The 21,566-nt window shown below is 41.8% G+C and overlaps 1 protein-coding gene across 4 annotated transcripts in view; it reads left to right on the plus strand.

Moving 5' to 3' along the window:
• Window positions 1–20,005, plus strand: part of sgip1a (SH3GL interacting endocytic adaptor 1a) — a 119,159-nt gene extending 99,154 nt beyond the window's left edge. For 3 of the 4 annotated variants that reach the window (XM_034674426.1, XM_034674454.1, XM_034674435.1), the window contains 9 exons: window positions 858–1,011; window positions 5,578–5,637; window positions 6,599–6,710; window positions 8,535–8,690; window positions 10,889–11,024; window positions 12,413–12,615; window positions 13,253–13,317; window positions 14,102–14,266; window positions 16,116–20,005. In XM_034674426.1, the coding sequence (XP_034530317.1) occupies window positions 858–1,011; window positions 5,578–5,637; window positions 6,599–6,710; window positions 8,535–8,690; window positions 10,889–11,024; window positions 12,413–12,615; window positions 13,253–13,317; window positions 14,102–14,266; window positions 16,116–16,138 (1,074 nt within the window). In that variant the 3' untranslated portion in view covers window positions 16,139–20,005. The remainder of the gene's footprint in view (window positions 1–857; window positions 1,012–5,577; window positions 5,638–6,598; window positions 6,711–8,534; window positions 8,691–10,888; window positions 11,025–12,412; window positions 12,616–13,252; window positions 13,318–14,101; window positions 14,267–16,115) is intronic. The other variant, XM_034674444.1, reaches the window with a different exon arrangement.
• Window positions 20,006–21,566: the final 1,561 nt, after the last annotated feature.

Consider the following 21,566-nt stretch of genomic DNA (forward strand, 5'->3'; position numbering starts at 1 on the left):
AGAACATGCTCAGGTGACATCTCCTGTAAAAACAAATCGATAAAAATGTGTTTTTAAAAGAGGATAAAGAAGTGTCCAATCTGATCCCCTCTTGGAGGTTGTTCCAGAGGGTGGGAGCTCTGACAGAAAAGGCCCGCTCACCTTTGGTCCTCAGCCTGGACTGTGGGACGGGGAGCAGAGCCTTGGCTGAGGACCTCAGGGTACGACTGGGCTGGTATGGGGTGAGGAGATCAGAAATGTATTTGGGTGCAAGTCCAGAGCGTGTTTTAAAAGTGCAGGATGTTGGCCAAACAGTGACTAGTTCCAGCTGACCACATTTTCTTTAGATGACTCAATAATAATGTCAAGGACTCCCCTCTGCTTCTTATCAATACGAGCTTGAGAAACACAGACCTCTGTGGGCTCCATGATGAGTTTATGTATTACAAATCATCTGCCTGCGTCCAAATGATAATGGCTGGTTGTCATCACAGAATTATTTCCCTCTTCTATTTGTCTCCTGCTGAATACCGTTGTGACATTAGCAACATAAATTATTGAAACAGACAGCTTTGCTATTTACTGATTCAAACATAAATGATGCTGTGGTGTTCCTCTCCTCCTGATTATAACAATACAGCAGATCAATGATTCCCCTTGCGTTGGTTGGCTACTCAATATGTTTGTGGAAAGCCCTGATGGATTCACTGAAATCTTTCATCACAGCCTCTTAGAGCCAGACAAAACCTCATATGTTGCTTTGAGTAACATTTGATGGGAGACGTCTTGGTGTATCAGAGGCCTCCACAGTCAAACATTAAAACATCTGTTGGTTTGAATCTAATCTGTCCTCCTCTACCATCTCTCTATCTTTTCAGAGTCGTCCATTCAGCCCTCCGATCCACTCCGCCAGCCCCCCTCCCATTGCTCCGTTGGCACGGGCCGAGAGCACCTCCTCCATCTCCTCCACCAACTCCATGAGTGCCGCCACCACCCCCACTGTGGGTAAAGAGCTCTCCGTGTCCGTGTCAGGTGTGTGCCCCCTCAACAGCCACTGAGCTGTGCAGCCTGTAGCCATAAAGGGTCGGAGCGATGGCTGACTTAACTGTTTATGAGTGATATTAAAAGTTCATTGATGATTTTATGTAGCAGCCTTGTCCTTCCTTCTGCTTACAGTCCTTTTGAATGAGGCGTGCAGTTGTGTTAATACTAATTCATTTTAAAAAAATATTATTTTATTTATTATAATTTATGTATTATTGTATTTATTATTTGATTTATATCATTTGTTTATATTATTTTTTGACTCTTATTTTATGGAAAGGTGACAGTTTCCCAGCAATGATGCTCAAATTAATTATGAATATTATGAATCCAGTGCCAACACCTGCTGTTGTACCTGATCACCATGCATCATTAAATATAAGTATCTGGTGATGCATTAGAACAATCACACTACAATAATTAGTATCTTGATTTCTTTTCATCTAAAGTGGGAAAGAAATACTCCCAAGGGTTGTTTTGATACCACAAATTGTTAAACTGTGCATAAATATTGTTGAGTTTAGACACACACACACACACACACACACACACACACACACACACACACACACACACACACACACACACACACACTGATGTTACGTGTGGGAGGTGAGAGCGTGAAGCAGGGTGTTAATTTTATCTTACAGAGCAAACATTCCCTTCAAGCCTTCCTTTACCAAAATGAATGGCACAACAACAGTTTACACTTATTCTAACTTTAGTACAGTGCTGAGGAGCCTGAGGGGATAATAGCAAGTCTCAGCAGACTGAAACATGGCTGAGTCATACAATATTAAAACACAGACAGAAATAGATACATTAAGGCAGAATGTTGTGACTGTTTTCAGGCAGATTGCAGAGATTAACATCAAGGTTAAGTAAGTTCATACTCTAACATGATGTGACTTAACTAAAGTCTCTGTTATGGATCTGAATCATAACACAGATAGACTTTTGAACTGCACCTCTTCCACTTCCAGTCCTTTTTGATTTCCACATGTTCATCTGGACTGCGTTCGTTCAGGATTTGTTGTCAGTTAATCTTTAAAAGCATGAGTGTACTTTTTTTATGATTGAACTTTTTCCTCATTTTGATTTAATTTCTCCTTTTTGTTTTGCTGTCTTTGTTTTTTGTTTCTTTTTCCTTTGGCTTTGTCAGAAGACGATGCTTATGTAGACAAACTGCCCACCTTTGGGAGACACTTTGATTCATTTGCAGGTAGAGTAACAGACATGGGGTCAAGGTGGTGAAGACTCTTCTTGTGTCTATTATTTGTCTTTACATTTGATGCTCTTTACCCAGAGTCCAGTTGACATAGAGGGGTAAAGGACATCACTGAGTGTTATGTTCTTATCTGATTGATGTGGGTCAAAAATCGTAGGCATTGGGACACTGAGAATCTCTTTTTTTGTCCTCTGCGCATCCTCACAGATTTAAAATAATCTGTTTTTAAGTCCATCCTGTAAAACTAAACACATCTCTGGTTATGAGATTTTTAAAGAGAGGCCTTCTCTGTGTCATTTTCCCAATACCTACTCATTTTGACGAGTCAGCTCCAGGTTTCGCTCTCAGACGTAGGGACATACCACACGATCATTTTTTCTTTTGAGACGTGGCAGCATTTTTCAGTGAATTTGTCATCTTTCGTCATCGTTTTGCTCTTGCCAACTCATACCTTCCCACACACTTCCCAAGCATTTAATAGATATGATAGCCTCTCTCTCTCTCTCTCTCTCTCTCTCTCTCTCTCTCTCTCTCTCTCTCTCTCTCTCTCTCTCTCTCTCTCCCCTTCATCTACACATGTCACTCTCGTTCCCTCATTCACCCACAGAAAAAATCTGCCTGAAAAAGAAAAGAAAGCTGTGGTCACAAGTGTTAAACATAAACGTGTGTTTTTGCCATTTTGCCCATCTACCTGCTCGTGGGACCTTTCTCTCTGTTTTCTGACTGTGCACCAGTGGCTGTTTCTCCTCTTGGCGACACACATGATATGTGTGTTGAGTGTGCAGAGTGCAGAGTGCAGTGCAGCCGCTCCGAGATACCTCTACTCTCAGTCTGCACCACAAGAGTGTATTTGTGTGATGTGTGTTCAGTAAGTTCATCTGAAGAGCTCCTCATCTGTGGGCCCTTGAGATCCATATTGTCTGTCTCTCTCTTTCACACACACACTCTCATACATACTGCCGGATCAGGTCTGCTGTTCACAGAGTCATTTGAAGTCTGGCATTAGAATTGAATCAAATTAGACAGGCAGCATCTGTTTGGTATTCATGCGGTCTACTCTGAGCCACAACACAGCCTCAAGTTCAACCAAACCTCGGTCTACTCCCACACTTGACCCCTGACACCTACCTTACACACCTGTCACTCAGACTCTCCAGGATTACACAAACAGAGCTCTAAACCAGCCCTCCCCCAGCTGAACACCTGCCCTTTTGTTCTCTTCATAGAGCACTGCACCGCTCTCACCGTTCCTTCACCCAAAAGCTCTGATAGCGCACTCACTCATTCACTCACTCAGCAATGCACCGTCACAGCTGGGACCTCCCGTCAAATCAATATGATGCAGTAGGAAAAACTTGACCCTGTTGTAGCAGGAGGATTTCTGAACCACAGACACAACTTAAATGCAGATAGTTTTTGTCAAAGTCATGCTTTTTCTACACAAACCTGAGATGCTTCCCAAGTTTAAAGGCTGTATCCTCTGAAGTTCAGGACCATAGATCATATCAGTGCAGCTGATAAATGAGGCCTTCTTTCAGCCAAAGTTTGAGGACATAATTAGGGTACCTTCAGCAGCCTGACATCCTGTAATCAATCAATCTTTGTTTATGTAGCACCAAATCACAACAGATGTTATCTTCAGACTCATTCCAGTCAGAGAAGGTCTAGACCGTACTCTATGTTCTATTATTAACAAAGACCCAAAATCAAGACAGGATCAGATCCAGTCCCATCTTCCAGACAGGACTCAGTCTGATCTCATCTTAATCCACCATGAGCAGAGCACTTTGCAGCATTTAGCAAGTTACAGTGGCAAGGACAAACTTCCTTTAACAGGCAGAAACCTCCAGCAGGACCAGACTCATGTTAGACACACATCTGCTGAGACCTACCGTGTTGACGTTGAATACTTTCCTTCTCCAATGATTAAAATTGACATATTTTTATTAAAATATAATTTTGTCAAGATGAAAAAACTTTTGAAGTAAATCCATGACCCTGACCCTCAGGTTATAGACTAACTACCACACCGCCTTATTCACTGCCAGCTATTCATTGAGTATGTTTGAAACCTCAGTTGACCAATAAGGTCAGGAGATATTAAATCAAAGTGCACAGTGTCCTACTGTAGAAATGCATTTCACAGACAAAAGCTGAAATTTACTGGTTCGGTCTGAAAACCCTGCAGGGTCTCCACATTCCTGCTTCACAGTCCGAGTTCTTTGCAGGATCCAGGCCCCTGAAATTGAGAAACAGCTTCTATCTAGTCTCAGTCCCATGACTGCCCTCTGCAGGGCGTATCTGTGCACGACAGGCCTCCTCCATCTGTTTCATAATAGAAAAAAAGGAGGCCTGTAGGAAAATGTGAGCACAGTGAGACCCTGAGAGGAAATCACACAAAAGATTGACGCAGTGTGTCTCTCATGAAGACACTACAGCTAGTTTTTTGGGAGCATCAGCAGGTGTAGGATCACCATTTAGGGCAACAATCCAAACTCCCTGCCCCATTGCATAGCAACTGATCAGATTGAAGTTTTGGATTTCATATCATGGAGGATGTGTAAGAGCTATGCAACATTTTAGACAAGCTTAGGCTCCATGTTTCGTTAAGTTGCACCAAAACAATCCGGATATCAGATTTGTTTCGTCCCATGATGCAACAGGACAACCAATCATTTTAGATTGAATCACTAACAGTTTAATGTTTTCTTATTTGGAACACCATTATCATTAAGAGATGATGGTGCCAGGGGTTAATGTGGCAGGGTGGGAACATCTCAAGTAAGGAGTCCACCTCTTTTTATGGTCCACAAAAACACCAAAGTTAGAAAGAAGACTAGAAATGATATACCATCTCTTTAAAACTTGAAAATCTAGGGGACCTAACATTTCCTCAACATGAATTGTTCCTCGGCATCCCTGCGAACTATATGGCTGACTCTCTCTTTCCTGCACATCGAATCGCACCACAGCCAGCACCAAGAGGCAAAGATCTGTCCCTCACTCCTGCATTCCCTCACACACCCACGCACGCACGCACCCTGAGAAGACATCCTGCTGCACCTTTGTTGTGTCTCGGCCCGCGGCGGCCCTCTTGTCCCCATGCGTCCCCCCGATCTCCACCTCCACGTTTCACCTCACCTGACGAGTGATAGACCTGCCATGTGAGACTCACGCTTCTGTCCTTCTCTCCCTCCCTCCTCTCACCCCTCCTCACCTACTTCCCTCCCTTTCAAACCTCCTCCTCCTCTCTCCTCCTCCTCCGCCCTCTCTCCTGACCCCATCCCACCCTCCTCCTCCTCCTCCATTCCTCAAACCCCACACAGAGAATGACCAGCCATCCCTTGTATGGTTTGACAGAGGGAAGTTTTATTTAACCTTTGAAGGTAAGTTTGATCTGCACCAGGGTAGCGTCACATACACACACACTCTTCTTGAGGCTCATTTGTGCAAGCTTCGCCCCTCCCTTGCCCTGCCCCTTCTTCCCCTACTTCCTTCCTTCCTTCTTTCCTCTTCCTCCTTTGCTGTCCTTTCATCTCTCCTAACCCATGCCATGCTAACTTCTGGCTGAGCTGCCTCAAGTGCTGTCAACTGAGCAGTCGTTTCATGACTCCATCTACATCCTCCTCCTGACATTCTTCATTCTCATTTCTTCGGTGCTGACTGCCTTTCATTCACTCCCCGAAGAATGATCGTTCTTCGTGTACTTTGCTAATCTCTCTGTCGTCACTTTTGGCCGTTTGGTTCTTGGGTTTGATCTTTGGACTGTCTGATCTCTTTTGATCTTGTCAGAATGATTCAGCTTCAGCAGCAACAAGCATGCACATCTCTCTCTCTCTCTCTCTCTCTCTTTCTCTCTTTCTGCCTGCCTCTGTCTTTCCTTCTTTTCTTTTCTAACTCTGCATACTGAATGAAAAGAAGTGTGTAGCATGCTGTATAACAATCAAACCTTTGAGGGAGATATCCAAAGTAATTCTGTTTAATTTCACAGTCAAGAGCAGAGAGAAATGGGTGTCCTCTAAGTACATAACCTGCTGTTTTCATGTCGCCTTACTAACGCCAATGTTTGTTCTCATTTCAAACTGTTGTAAGTTTCATCCATTACAATAGTTTGCTCACCATGTGTCTGTTGTTCATCCACACACTGTTGGTTAGGAAGAGTGTAGTGAAGATGTGATCATGAATGAGCTGAAGCTATTTTGCACTGCTCAGAAACCCTGGCTTTTGACACAACACAGTAAAAAGTTAAAACTGAAGTCAGTGTATGATGTGTCGTTCCACAGTCAGACCATTTTAATGTGTGTGTATGTGTGTGTGTATGCGTGTGTGTGTGTGTGCTCCCTCCAGGCTGCTCCAGAGGCCCCAGTCCTCTCACCATGGGTGCTCAGGACACTCTTCCTGTAGCTGCTGCGTTCACTGAGACCGTCAACGCCTTCTTTAAAGGAGCTGACCCCAGCAAGTAAGTCAACGAGTCAGATCCATCGGTCACAGGGGGAAGTCATGAGACAAGAAAATGACAGAAATACAAACAGAATTATTGTGATGATTGATTCATCTATTGGGTTAATGTCAAAGAAAAATGTCAAACAATGGATGCTTTATTTATTTATTTTTAAAGGGGAAAGCTTACAACCATTTAGCTGTACCAGAGTTAGCTGTTAGCTTATTTACATCTGTAGTCCCTAGGCAGGAGACAGACAAAGCCTCTGTTAAAAACAAACAGTACATCATACAAACAGCTACACAATACATAACCACTATACAACAACATGGGTACTCGGTAATGAGTTCCAAGAAGTTGTTGCTCTTATAGAGAGGGCTGATCTGTTGAATTCAGAAGATCTTTGGTGTATTACTCAAGGGGGTCCCATACGTTTCAGCCCGCAACCCCGAAAATATAGGTGCCAAAGACTTGCCACCCCCCAATGTCCCTCAAAGTGATTTGTTGTGGCTTCTTTTAGTTAGTCTGGAGAAAATTAGCCGAGCATGTGTCTGTGTTTCCTGTGCTGTTATGAATGAACCTGCTGCTACTGATGCTTTTGATAATTAACTGATTCATGTGGCAAAAAGAAAGGCAGAAAACTCATTACATTTTCTATTTTCAAGGTTTTATTTCATGTTTAGATACTATTTTTGTCCATATTTTTTACTATGATGGGTTAAATGTAAAAGTCTTTGCTCCAGGCGGAGGAGTTCAAGTATCTCGGGGTCTTGTTCACGAGTGAGGGGAAAAGGGAGCGGAAGATTGACAGACGGATCGGGGCGGCGTCTGCAGTGATGCGGGCGCTGTACCGGTCTGTCGTGGTGAAGAGAGAGCTGAGCCAGAAGGCAAAGCTCTCAATTTACCGGTCAATCTACGTTCCGACCCTCACCTATGGTCACGAGCTGTGGGTAGTGACCGAAAGAACAAGATCGCGAATACAAGCGGCCGAAATGAGCTTTCTCCGCAGGGTGTCTGGGCTCAGCCTTAGAGAGAGGGTCAGGAGCTCAGACATCCGGGAGAGGCTCAAAGTAGAGCCGCTGCTCCTCCGGGTCGAGAGGAGCCAGATGAGGTGGTTCGGGCATCTGGTTAGGATGCCTCCCGGGCGTCTCCCTGGGGAGGTGTTTCGGGCATGTCCGACTGGGAGGAGGCCACGGGGAAGGCCCAGGACACGCTGGCGAGACCATGTCTCTCAGCTGGCCTGGGAGTGCCTCGGTATCCTCCCAGAAGAGCTGGTGGAAGTGGCCGGGGAGAGGAGTGTCTGGGCTTCCCTGCTGAGGCTGCTGCCCCCGCGACCCGGACCCGGATAAGCGGAAGAAGATGGATGGATGGATGGATGGATGGATGGGTTAAATGTATTAAGTTTAGATAATCTTAAAAAAAAACATTCAGGAAGACATCTCACAACCCCACGATCTACAACAATCTTTAGATGTAGCCCATAATAAATCGATTTACACATTTTAACAGTCATGTCATCAGTAGCTTCAAGTCAGGATGACATCACTCAGCGTGCCCAGCCTTTGAGACATTTTTGAACATGCCGGTCCTTTTTCATATCAAACCAGAACTTTGTGATTCAAGATTTATCAAACTATGACTTCATAATGACTCATCGTTACAACCTTTACTTTATAAAGTTAGTCTTTGAAACAAATGTGGGCTGAGAGTTAAGTTTAACACAAAATAAAAGAAAGAAGTAAATGTGAAAACCAAAAAGTGAGTACAGTGTACCTTCAGTGTATGTGTCTTTGCTCTCTGTGTCACTCTCTCACCCTCTCCTTGTCTCCCTCTTCCTCTCAGGTGCGTTGTGAAGATCATAGGTGAGATGGTTTTGTCGTTTCCGGCGGGAATCACGCGGCATTTTGCCAATAACCCGTCCCCCGCCACGCTAACCTTCAGCATAACCAACTACAGCCGACTGGAGCATGTGCTGCCTAACCCCCAGCTCCTCTGCTGGTAATGACAACACCTCCAAATAACAACAACAACAACAACAACAACAACAAACACATATTTTTTACTGCAGGATAATCCAAGATAACACTCACTTTATCACTTTACTTTGCAGTTTGGAGAATTCCTCCTTATTTAACTTCATTAAACTAAATCTAATGCTGACTTATTGTCCATTATGTTTACATTAATCATTTTACTTAAACAGCTCATTAGCCTTAAGAGCATGAGTCGACTTTAAAGTGGAAATAACAGTTGATGCAGACTCTTGTGTTTGTTTCATGTTCAGTGTTTTTGTGGTAACAACCAGAACTTATTTGTCACCATAATATTTGTTCCCACACAACAAACCCTACTTTTATCTTTTACTGTCTGATGTAGCATCAAGACAAACTTATTATATTTAAAGAGCCCCGAAGTATACAGCAGCATACAAATAAGTTAACATATACAGAGGCTATAGTCCTCATTGCAGCGGTCGCAGGTTTGATTCTCAACCTCGACCATTTGCTGCATGTCTTCCCTCGCTCTCTATTCCCCACATTTCCTGTCTCTCTTCAGCTGTCCGATCCTTCAAAGGACAAAAAAATCCCAAAATGTCACTTAGATAAATAAAAACAATTTCAAATGTTAATATAAACTAAAGGGGAGACAATTAAAGTCAATGATGAACAAACTAAAAAAAAACTTCACCTGTGATTGTGTGCACATAGACAGAAAATAGACATATATATATATATATATATATATACACTACCAGTCAAAAGTTTGGAAACACCTTCTCATTCAAGGGTTTGTATTTATTGTAATGATTGTAAACACTGTAGATTAATACTGAAGACATCAAAACTATGAAAGAACATATATGGAATTATTGAATGAACCAAAAAGTGTTAAACAAAGCAGAATCTGTTTTATATTTTAGATTCTGTAAAGTAGCCCCCTTTTTCCTTCATGACAGCTTTGCACACTCTTGGTATTCTCTCAGTCTGCTTCATGAAGTGGTCTCCTGGAATGGTTTCTAATGAACATGAGCCTTGTCAAGAGTTCATTTGTAGAATGACTTGCCTTCTTAATGTGTTTGAGACCATCAGTTGTGTTGTTCAGAGGTAGGGTTAGTACACAATGGATAGCCCTATTTGACTACTGTTGTAATCCAGATTATGGCAAAACCAGATTATTTCATAGTTTTGATGTCTTCAGTATTAATCTACAATGTTGAAAATAATTAGAATAAATACAAACCATTGAATGAGAAGGTGTGAACAAACTTTTGACTGGTAGTGTATATGTAAAGGAAAAAAACAGAAAAAAAGAAAACTACTGTGTGAAAAAAGTTACTATAGAATAAATACAGACACTAGATGGTTCAAAAATAATTTTAAAAAGAAAAAGTTACAAAACTAGACAATGAGGGACAAAAATCAACTCCTCTCCTGAAAGGTGATTTAGTCAAGACAATGTAAGTACAGTTATATTATACAATGGCTCACTCAATCATGTGAGATGGGGTGTTTTTCATCTAGTCCACGTAGGGCTGCCATATCTTATAAAAGGTTCTACTGTTTCTCAGGGACTACGTTATTTTCTGGAAGGGGACACATTTGTTAATTTCAGAGAACATTTGCACATTTCTGTACTTGGAATAAAGATGTACTAAGAACTGGCTTACAAAAGTTTCCCATACAGAGTTCTTTTTTGGAGTGGTGACCTTAGAGGATGAGTAATTTATAGTGAGATCATCTCAGACTTTAGTGCTGACCACATATTGAGTCATTGTGAAGTCAGCAGGGCGTTCAGTCAAACCCTCTGGAACAGTTGTCTTAAACTTCCTCTTCTTCATCCTTGTATGATTTTTGTAGGAGGGAACCTTACATGTAACAGGGTGTGATTCCCTGAAGAAGTCATTGGTACAGTCCTTTTCCAAAATCTAGCACAGTGTTATTTGATCTGTGTTTGGGAGACCTCTGCTGGTTAAATTGCTACATTGAAAAATCCATACAAAAGCCTGTTAATCTCAGCGTGCTGCAAAGTCATTTGTGCCAAAATAAAGTTGCATATTGAAGTCAGCCTTGACTTCATATCAGAGACAGTAGCTTCTTTATTGTCATACACAACAAGAGACAGACATTCATATAATCACACAGTTACATTAAAGGCTTTTATTTTAACGGTGCTCTTCTCTGTGCTTCCCCCACCAGCGACACCACTGCTCCAGCCAAGGCAGACTCCAAGAACTTCTGGGTGAACATGCCAAACCTGATAACGCATTTAAAGAAGGTGGCAGAGCAGAAGCCACAGGCGACGTACTACAATGTAGACATGCTCAAGTATCAGGTAAGATCAGTTCTAAGGATCCTGCACTGCTCCTAGTTCAAACTGCATCTCATTGGTAGGGGTGCAACAATACGTGTATCTGTATTGAACCGTTGGATACAGTGGTCACGGTTCAGTACGCCCTATGAACTGAACAATACGCAGATTTTGTATTCATTTGATCAACTTCTGACGAGGCGCTCTGTGCTGAGAGCTCAGTGGATCTGTGCTCCTCCGGGCTGCATTGTCGAGTGCAGGTCCACTGAACTGCACGCTTTTCCCACATTCATTCAGTCTAAGCTGGTCACGTTTTTTTTAACTGTGCTTCATCTGGAAAAATATATTTCACCATACGACGGTCTGCTGGGTTCATATGTTCAATATGTGTGTGTGTGAGCGTGCGCCCGCATGAGAGGGAAGCACGAGTGTCCTCTTTGGTTGCAGAGCAGAGTTGTTACGTGGTCCTGTAGTGATGCTAGACTGGGTGATGTGGTTTTAATGTGCATATACTTGTGGTCTTATAAGTCTGGGTGGGCTGTGTAAGACTTCAGCCTGATATCGGACAGTGTTTTCCCTGCCGTTATAATAGGGGGGCACCCGCCGGGTCCCGCCCCCCCTTGGAAGTCAAAGCAGAACTGATTTAAGGTCTCTCCTATTTTATGCAGTCTATGGGTCTCTCATAGATCAGGTCTATACCTTGTTCTTTTATTTAACAGACTAAATATCTTTATGTTATTTATCTTGTTGACAGGATGTCATTTCTGTCTCTACATGGTTGCGCGTTCAGAATTCTCCTCTGCTCTCTGTATCGCAGACAGACAGACAGACAGGCAGACAGACAGACAGACAGACAGACAGACAGACAGGCAGGCAGGCAGGCAGGCAGGCAGGCAGGCAGGCAGACAGACAGGCAGGCAGACAGACAGACAGACAGACAGACAGACAGACAGGCAGGCAGACAGACAGACAGACAGACAGGCAGGCAGGCAGGCAGGCAGACAGACAGACAGACAGACAGACAGACAGACAGACAGACAGACAGACAGACACACACACACACACACACACACACACATGCAACCCCCCCCATGCATAGCAGAACATGTGTCAGGTATATCTGCCCCTGATACTAATAATATACTGATACTGATAATTTAATTTAAAAACTGCTTTTGAGCTGAAACAAATGTTGGTCATTTCAATAAACAACAAGTAAAAAAAGGCCTTGAAATGTCTCTTTTTCTGTATCAAAAACGTATCAAACGGTGACAAAAACGTATCGAACCCAACCGTGGATTTACTGTATGGTTGCACCCCTACTCATTAGATGTGGTTTTTGCAGAGTGCTTTAGGAATCAACACGATACTTTGGCATTGTTAGAAGTTGAGCATGCTTCATTGTCTCATAGGTATCGACGGATGGGCTGCAGTCGATTCCTCTAAATCTAGCGGTGAGCTGGAGATGCGAGCCCACCAGCACCGACCTGCGGATAGACTATAAATACAACGGGGAGGCCATGACGACGGCGATGGCCCTCAACAACGTGCAGTTCCTGATCCCCGTCGATGGAGGAGTTTCAAAACTACAGGCGGTCTTACCTCCTGCTGCATGGTACAGTCTGAACTTGATATCACTGTGATATCTATGTTTATGTATCCAATACTTAAATACCATGATTATGATCTTCAGAAACGTGAACAGAAGCCACATGATTTATTTGTAATGTCCATTCCTGTCCCTGAAAATACAGAAAACTCAACAAGTGCTCAAGTGACAGAGAAAACACAACACTCAACGATAAATGAGTATACAGAGAGCACAAACAACCAGAACTCAGTGAGAAAGTATTAACTGTAAGTTACAAGATGCAGTCTATGATGCATCAAAATGCAACAGAAGAAGCACAAGGTCATTGATGACAACATGACAGAGCTTAGAACACTGTTTTAATGCAGATCCAGGTTGAGTTCTGAGGAAGATTTCACCAAGCAGAGACAGCTATAATATAATGTCACTTTACAATCCCTGTTAGACACTCTGTGTGTTTCTGAACCCAAGAACTTACTTTGGAACCACAAGTTCACAGCATGTTAAAGGACACTGAAATGAAATGTGTTCATATTTCAGCTTCTGAGAAACTTTGAATTTGTGCACATTATTTAACTTGTCACCTTTAGATGCCTTGACTTTAACTTTGACCTTGTATTAGTTGAAGCTGGATTACTGTTGTTTTGTGTCGTCCTGACAGGAATGCAGAGCAGCAAAGAATCCTCTGGAAGATTCCAGACATCTCACAGAAATCTGAAAATGGAGGTATGTACAGTGAGATGATGTTGATCCTCTTTAAAGATGAAAGTTATGAGGGTGTCCTGCTTGTACTTGTTAACTTTCAGATATTAGACCTCACTTTTTAAAAAGCGGTAATGATCACCCAGGGCTATTTTTTAATTGTTGGACTCCTGAATAAGATATTTCTTCTTCTTCATGTAGACAAAGTTTTGAAAGTCTCTCAGATCATTTACGTTTTAAAAAACATCCCTGTGTGTTAAAAACATTGAAGAATACAGAGGCTCAGGTTTTTACTAGTGAAGCACAGAGACTTTACAATCTGATGTCATTTAAAATGTTCTCCTGTCTCCTCTGTCACAAGGCAGAGAGCTTCCAGGGCTCATCAAATGTATTACACCAGATCATATATATTATTTAAGATGAAAAAACACAGACTCAAACATGATTCATTTAGCCCCTCTGTTTTCAAAACATGGACAGCTTTTAAATGTAATGCTCTGTATCTTCTCTTGTGTCTGTTTGATGTGCTCTGAAGAAAAATGACGCTTGAGTTATTTCATATTTTCTTTGTCAACATCTGATTTCTGCAAATCTGTATCAAACAAAATGTGACAGCGTTGTTCTGCATTATTAAGTATCAACATCTGCTTTTGTTTTAAAGTCTTTTCTAAAGCTATCTTCACTCAGTGTTTGAATTCACTTATTCTCCTTTATTATCACTCTATAAAACTCATCACATCTAGGAATCTCTCAAACTATGCATCGAGTGTCTGACACACGTCTGTCTGAATGTGCTCTCTCCTCTCAGGTGTTGGGTCGTTACTGGCACGCTTTCAGCTCACAGAAGGCCCCAGTAAACCAGCTCCACTGGCCGTGCAGTTCACCAGTGAGGGCAGCACGCTGTCGGGCTGTGACATTGAACTGGCTGGGCCAGGATACCGCTTCTCGCTCGTCAAGAAGAGGTTTGCCGCTGGTGAGTTTGCCTTTTTGTTTACGATATGTTTGGGGGATTTACCAAACTGAACATTATTTTTCAGAGTAATGAATTCGTACGACACTTCCTGTACAGAAAACCCTTCTTAAATGAAAGTTAACCCTCAAAGACCGAGACGGCCGCCGGCGGCCACAAGTAGCTCTTATTCTTAAATGTTTAATAACTTTTGAACCGCTGATCATATCAACAAGCTTTAAAAACTCAGTTACAGCGGACATTCTCAGCTTTCCATCGATACCACGTTTGTCTCATTTGCATATCCAGCGGCTGCGTGGTGACCGTGATGACGCCATCAAATTTAGCAGCATTGATTCGTCTGGGAAACCTACGTGGTTTCTTCCTCTGAGCCAATTGGCAATGGGTATATATGCTTAGTCCCACCCCTGTGTATCGATTGGTTCAAAATGTAAATGTCCAGGATGTGTTTCGCCATGACAACCTTCTACTCCACCAATAAACGTGTTTTTTGGGGGAAATTTGAATGTAAAGAGCGGAAAACAAGACGGAGAATCCCTATACAAAACCGGACAGCAAAATCCAACAGATTTTCACGTTATTTGAACTCAACACAAAATAAAAATAACAACACGAAGGTACACAACAGAAGAGGCACTATGTCTAATTTTATGAAATGACTAGCTTGGCGATTTTGCAGAGGAGTCATCTGATTCTGACGCAGACACAGCTGGGGCAGAGAGGAGGAGTGCAGCAGCTGCATCGATCCTTTCCAGGACATATATAGTATATATGTTTCTGTAATTTATTTGTATAGTTGGTGAAGATCGTCTACACTTTTTGCTAATTTTTACCAAATAATTTACATCTCTCATTTTGTTCAGAGTTAGTGAAAATAATTTGCAATTTGATTATTTGCACTAAGTGTATTTCAATTCATTTATGAACACAGTTTCCTGTAGTTGTGACCATGTTTGCATGTGTCCATGATCAAAATGTAAATCTGAAAAGTCACTTCTACCTCTGTGTCCTAATTTATGATATAATAACATCTCTACTTACTCTCAGACCCTTTTTTACACACATCCACAGGGTCAGTAAATCAAACATAAGAATACACCTGCTTTTTCCACTAAAAAAAACCTTAGAAAATACTAGAATAAATGGCTGTAACTTGCTCAGTAAAGGTTTGATAGTGACAAAAATTCATTTGGAAATCTAAAACACCTCAGTACAACTTTCTAACAAAACAAAACAAAACTTCCTGATGTTCTGTCTGAGTTCACAGTAAAAAATGACCTAAATTTCCAGACAATTTTTAAAAAACTAAAGTAAAACTGGTACTTTAAATGCAGCACAGTGAAAGATAAGGTTCTCCTGAATAAAATGATGTATGGCACTTGATGCTGAGTGCTTCAATAGGTTAGAAAAACAAGATAAATACAGGAGAGTCTGGCGCCCCTCAAAATGGTCTAGGTCTTTAAGGGTTAAGGAATATTTGTTTCTTTTTACACTTACAGTTTTTATTTCTGTGTTTTTGATACGTAGAGCAGCCATGTTTAAAAATGTGTTTATTATCTCCAGTCGACTGCAAGATTGTAAATCAAGGTGTTATGGTTCTAATATTATCAGGGTACATGTCACTTAATCCCTCTATGTAATGACATTTCCCTTATTAATAATTGATCATTCATGCAGGTTAATTGTGGAAAGTAAGAGCACAGCAATGAATATTTTTAGAGCTAAGAATTGTATATGCATTAAGTGTAATTATCATCTTTATTGTGTTATGAAGGAGTTTATACTTCCTGGAGTCAATCATAGAACTTTGGAGGACTTGTGAATGACTCAGACTTTCATTGACATGTTACAGGAAAGTACCTGGCTGATAACTAACTGTTGCTACTGAGAAGCTCACGGTTGAACGAATCAATCGCAGTGGACCGAGGTTGACCCCGAGGACAGAGACAAACCGACACCAGACAGACTTTCCATTAACCCTTTCTGAACCCACACGGCCGACCGGCCCGCAGCCTACCCAGCAGTATTGTATAACTTGCATATAGCATCGTGGAGCTGTTTTAGGTCACGTAATTATCGTATTTGTATTCATTTCATAACATCTGTATTGCTGCAGTTAGACACCTGGGTTCTCCCTCCCCTCTAAAGTCTGTGCCTCTGTCTCCATCCTCCTCTGGTCACTGTGTGGTGGTGTGTTTTTTAAAAGTTTCACTGCAGCTGCCTGACCGAAGACGTGGACAGAAGGTGTTTGGTTCAGAGTTGAGTGCTGGATGACGTTCTGTTTGTTGTCCAGAAGGATTTGGCTGTAAACAAAAATCACTCTCAGTGGTCGTAGACACACACCTCAACCTCTGGCACATCTCAAGTTCAAATTAAAGAAGGGGCTTGGACGAGACAAAGTGAGTTAAACACCTTCATTAGCAGATCAAAAAACAGCTATATGAATCATTGTTGTGTCTGAGTCTGAACTCAAAGCCTGAGTCAGATGAAGAGTATGCATTTACTGATGCATTCGGACACACGCTGTCACACACAGCTAAGTGAAAGATGTGTTTGGTCTGTGTTGATGCAATCAGACGAAACACAGGAACAAGTATCTACATTAGAAAATCATGAATCACCTACTGGTACTACAGGGTCACATGACTTTGGATCTCATCATTTTGAACATGAATGCACTGATCAGTCAATCAAACTGTTATTTAAGTTCTCTGGATTATGCAGACACGGAGAGGTTCTTATTAGTTAGGCAGCTGCAATGATAAATCAGTGTACTGGTTGCAAAATAAGAAACTCTGTTTTCCCGTCAGAACAAAAACAAGTGTACAAAGTGTCATTTTAAATCAATAATATATATCTTAAAGGGCGTTTGGTGTTTTCCTCGTATTGTCAGATAGCCTCTCTGTTGTTCCCAGGACAGCAGTGATAGCCTCCAGAGTACACCACAGCAGTCTATTTTTATTTATTGATGACGATGATTTGTTGTATAAAACATGTGATTCTGTATACGAATAGAGTTTGAACTGTATCACACGAATCAGAACCCTCAAAGGTATAAATATTTGAATCTCTCTTCTTTTGTTATCTGTGTAGTTGGGTAACCTGTGTACAGTATAAGGTATAATTTTTGAATTTATTTCAGATATAATTTTTTAACTCAAGTGCAACAGAAGATTTGAGCTATATATGGGTGGGGAGGGGTAATTTAAAGAAAAAGATAAATATCTTCCTGGATGCTGTGTTATGCTTTGTGAAAGCAGTGTTAATGTAGAGTTAGTTATACCATGGGTAAGGTCCACACTTTCAGGAGTTACGTTCACATTTTGGGGAGTGTGCTTTTCTTCTTTCAAGGATCACACATGATGAGTGTCACTTTTATATCCGTCTGATCAGCATGAGGCTGCAGCCAAGAGAGCTAGCTGAGACTGCAGCCAAGAGAGCTAGCTGAGACTGCAGCCAAGAGAGCTAGCTGAACATGCAGACTGGAAACAGCTAGCCTGGCTCTGTTTTAAAGTTGAGCAATCAGATTATATCTCACTGTTTTATCAGAATGAATTACAAGGAAGTGAAACTACTGACATTGAGATCATTTTTATTTCATTTTTATAGCTTTCTGTGCAGCACAGTAGTCTGATTTATCCTTCATTTTGGCTCAAATATCTGGCAAACTGTTCATTGGGCTGTCTTTAAAATGTGTACAAACGTTAACATCGTTCATCAGGATTGATCGTTACAACCTTAGTTGAAACCTGAACATTTCACTTCAGTTGCCATCAGAGGATGAAAGTGTGTCCAGTGTTTAAATAAAGGACCAAGCTTGAGCGGTGCAACTCGAACGATGGTGTTAGCATTGCTTTTTATTTTAAAGTTATATATTTTGGGCCTTTGCCCTTTATCAGATAGGACAGCTGCAGAGAGACAGGAAACGTGGGGAAGACATGCAGGAAACCGTCGCGGCCGGGAATCGAACTGGCGACCTCTGCGACGAGGACTATAGCCTCTGTATGTGGGGCTCTTAGACCGCCAGGCAACCAGCGCCCCATAGCATAGCATAGTTCACTTTTAGATAGCGCCAGGCTCACTGTTGCCCCCTTGTGGTCAACCTTTAAGCCAGGCTAACTATCTCATAACTCCAGCTCTGCATTAACAGACAGACATGAAAGTGGCATCAGTCTTCTCTGATTTCTTATGAAGAACATCAGTCAGTGTGTTTCCCAAAATGTTGAACTTCTACTTTTAATAAAGGTCAAAGACAACAGGAGAAAGGGATTTTCTCCAGCAGCAGAAATGAAGTTTTGGTGACTGTGGTACCACTCCTGGAACAGGATTTGTTTCCTGGAACCAGCTTGTTGTTTTGTTTTTTTCTAACCATTCAAACTTCATTGTGATGAAACAGGAAGTAAACAGTTGTATGAATCATGCATCCTCAGTTTCCACATTTACATATTCAGTCAGTCCTCATCTTTGACCACGAGTCTGACCTGTTTTCTGTCCCGTTCCCCTTCACCTCAGTGGTACCTAACCCCCCTCGACTATATCATAAAGACGCCCCGATCATCCAACCAGCGCTTGAATCCATGGCTTTATTTTGCATAATCGTAATGGTCTCTGTGAGATGACATGAGTGTGATGAGGTTGTGGAGCAAGGTTAAGTTGACCAAAATGCTTTTTTTTTTCTTTTTGTATTTTATGTGTGTGTACCCCGGACAGTCAGTCATCTGTTAAGGAGAATAAGCTGAATATTTTTAAAACAAATAAAAGTGAAAAAATATTATATTGTTTAATGTGTAAAAACACTGTGCTGATGATGTTGAACTTCCTGAATGCTCCGACACTCAACGTGAAGAACAAAAAGTGTGTGTGATCTCCGTACTGTACCGTATGTCAGCATTCTGCTAAATGCAACCAATCATTGTCCTCCAGAGCTGCAGGAGAAATCTAAGAGTTATTGTAAACAGGACAGTACTTCTTCTCATCGATGAGGTCTTTTTAATCAGTTTAAAACTACAAGATTTGAGCACGTTAAAATTCACCATGATCCCCGTGCAGACTCGGTCTTAAAGAGCCTTGTGGATCACTCTGAGGTTGCATTATTTAGTTAATGCAAAGTGATGATGATTGGCGCCATTTAGCTCGCACATTACTTTGGTGACTCTTTCTCTCAGTCGTGGCTGCCCTCCTTCCTGTCGACCGGTCGGATCAACACGTCTGACAGAAAGCTGTTACCTTCCTCGTGAACCTTTAAGATATCAGCGCAACAGTCACTACAGCATTATCTACAGAGGCCCACCATACACATTCCCATCATGCATCTGTTTTTACAGCTCACATGCCTTTCAGCTTGAAAGTCATGTAACAGAACAAAACTCATTCTCAGCCTGTTACTTCTCTGGTCTTTTTTAGCATCAGGAGTAAAACCTGCACTTTCAGATCTTCATCTCTGTAGTGAATTCGTCCTGCAGTAATTCAGTATTGCATGCAGAGCATGCAGTAAAGGTGGGGCATCTACTGATGATAGATAGTACTGAAATGACGTGTTGTGCTGAGTGTCAGTTACCTGTATTACTGTTGAGAAGAGAGCGGGGAGTGTGTCTATGTGTGCTATAAGCAAGAATGCTTTTTGGTTCTGTACCGTTAACCTCAACACGTGCAAGCTGTTTGTACAGTACATAACAACAACGCTAAGATGAACTGAGAAACTTAGTTTGCTTCTTTCCAAAACCAATAAAAGTTATAACTGGATGCTTCTTTGTTGTTTTCTTTTCTTTGTTTTTTAGTGTTTGTTGCGAGCATGAACAAAAACATTTTTGGGTTTTTTTAAGCACAAATATTCTCAACAGCCGTGAGATAGATCAACGTGAGATTTTAAACAGACATATGTTATCACCAGTTTCAGATCAGCGTGTTTTCATCTGTTGTCGTCAGTGGATTAAAGTTTTCACTTCTTCAGTGAAACGCAAAATTTAACTTTTTTGAGACTATTCATCACAAATGGAGCGCCGCCTGCAAGCTGGCTCAGGCAGACAACTCGAGTTGCGCTGATTCATCCTGACACGTCATCCTCTCTATCAGCTGATCTCAACATCCTCTCATTTGGCGGTCTATTTAAGGTGCTAGTCTTCCTGTCTCTACCTCTGCTCAGTGCTGCGTGCAAACTTACAACCCCACCTCCTGCCCAGCATCCACCTGTAGACTCAGAATATATGAGGTCAGTCCTATCTCATCGATCCTCAAACTCTGAATACAAGGTAATCTGTGAGGAGTAATGAGGTTCAGAGCCTAGACACTAAACAGAAATACTGTCTGCTGTATTAATAAACTTCAGTTCAAATAACATGAGTTATCTGACAGCACTGTTGATCCCCTGATTTTCCTGCAGCTCCATCTTGAGGTCCATATTTGTTTTTTGTCTCCACACATCAATGCCCTCGAATGTTTCTCTGCAAAGCTCTTGATAAATACCAAAAACTTGCAAATGACAAGTGCATCACACTTTGTTCTCCTTATCTCTCTCTCTCTATCTTCACTCCTCTCATCCCTCATTAAAATGCAGGAGAATGGAGAAGGTAGAGTTGTAAAGTCTAACCTGACAGGAGCACTAGCCCAAAAAAGCTCCTCGTCCTGGCTCTGCCCTCCATGTCCTCTTTCAAATATCTCACTACAGACTCTTCTCTTTGTGGATTCTGTTATGAGTTGACCTCATGTCTCCCTTGTGGTTTTAGTGTTTCATGCCTTGTGTTGTCTTCCCTGTTTTTGGAAGAGTTTCCTGTTTTATTTTTGTAGTGGTCACTCCTTGTGTTTCTGGTTTAGTTTTACTTCTTGTGTTTTCCCTCCTTTGTGATTGTCTTCACCTGTGTCATGTTGGTCTCACCTGTGTCCCCTTACTCGTTACTCAGTGTGTGTTTAGTCTCTGACTGTTTTTGAAACAGCCTGCTACATACTGCCTATGAATGTATGGTATGTAGTAGGCAGAAGGTACTACCTACCACATTCTGTGTTTGAATTTAGTCTGCATTCTGACTGTTCTGTTGGGTCTGGTCTGCAGTATATGCTGGGTCAGACGTCACTGGATTTCGGGTCTCGGAAAGCAGAAGTAAACAACGGCCGAGCTGATAGAGAAACTGCTTCTTTAGTATCACTTGTGATTTTTTTCACAGCACCTTCAAACTGAGTTCCCCCGTCAAAAAAAGAAGAGGAAAGAAAAAGCGGAACGAGTGCTGTGCATTGTGGGAAACAATACGCGAGGCAGACTGGTCTGAAATTTTCCCAAATCAGTAGACATCCGGGGAGTTTTGACATCCTG

This window comes from Notolabrus celidotus, chromosome 2 (genome assembly GCF_009762535.1).
Source record: "Notolabrus celidotus isolate fNotCel1 chromosome 2, fNotCel1.pri, whole genome shotgun sequence".
Classification (NCBI taxonomy): Eukaryota; Metazoa; Chordata; class Actinopteri; order Labriformes; family Labridae; genus Notolabrus; species Notolabrus celidotus.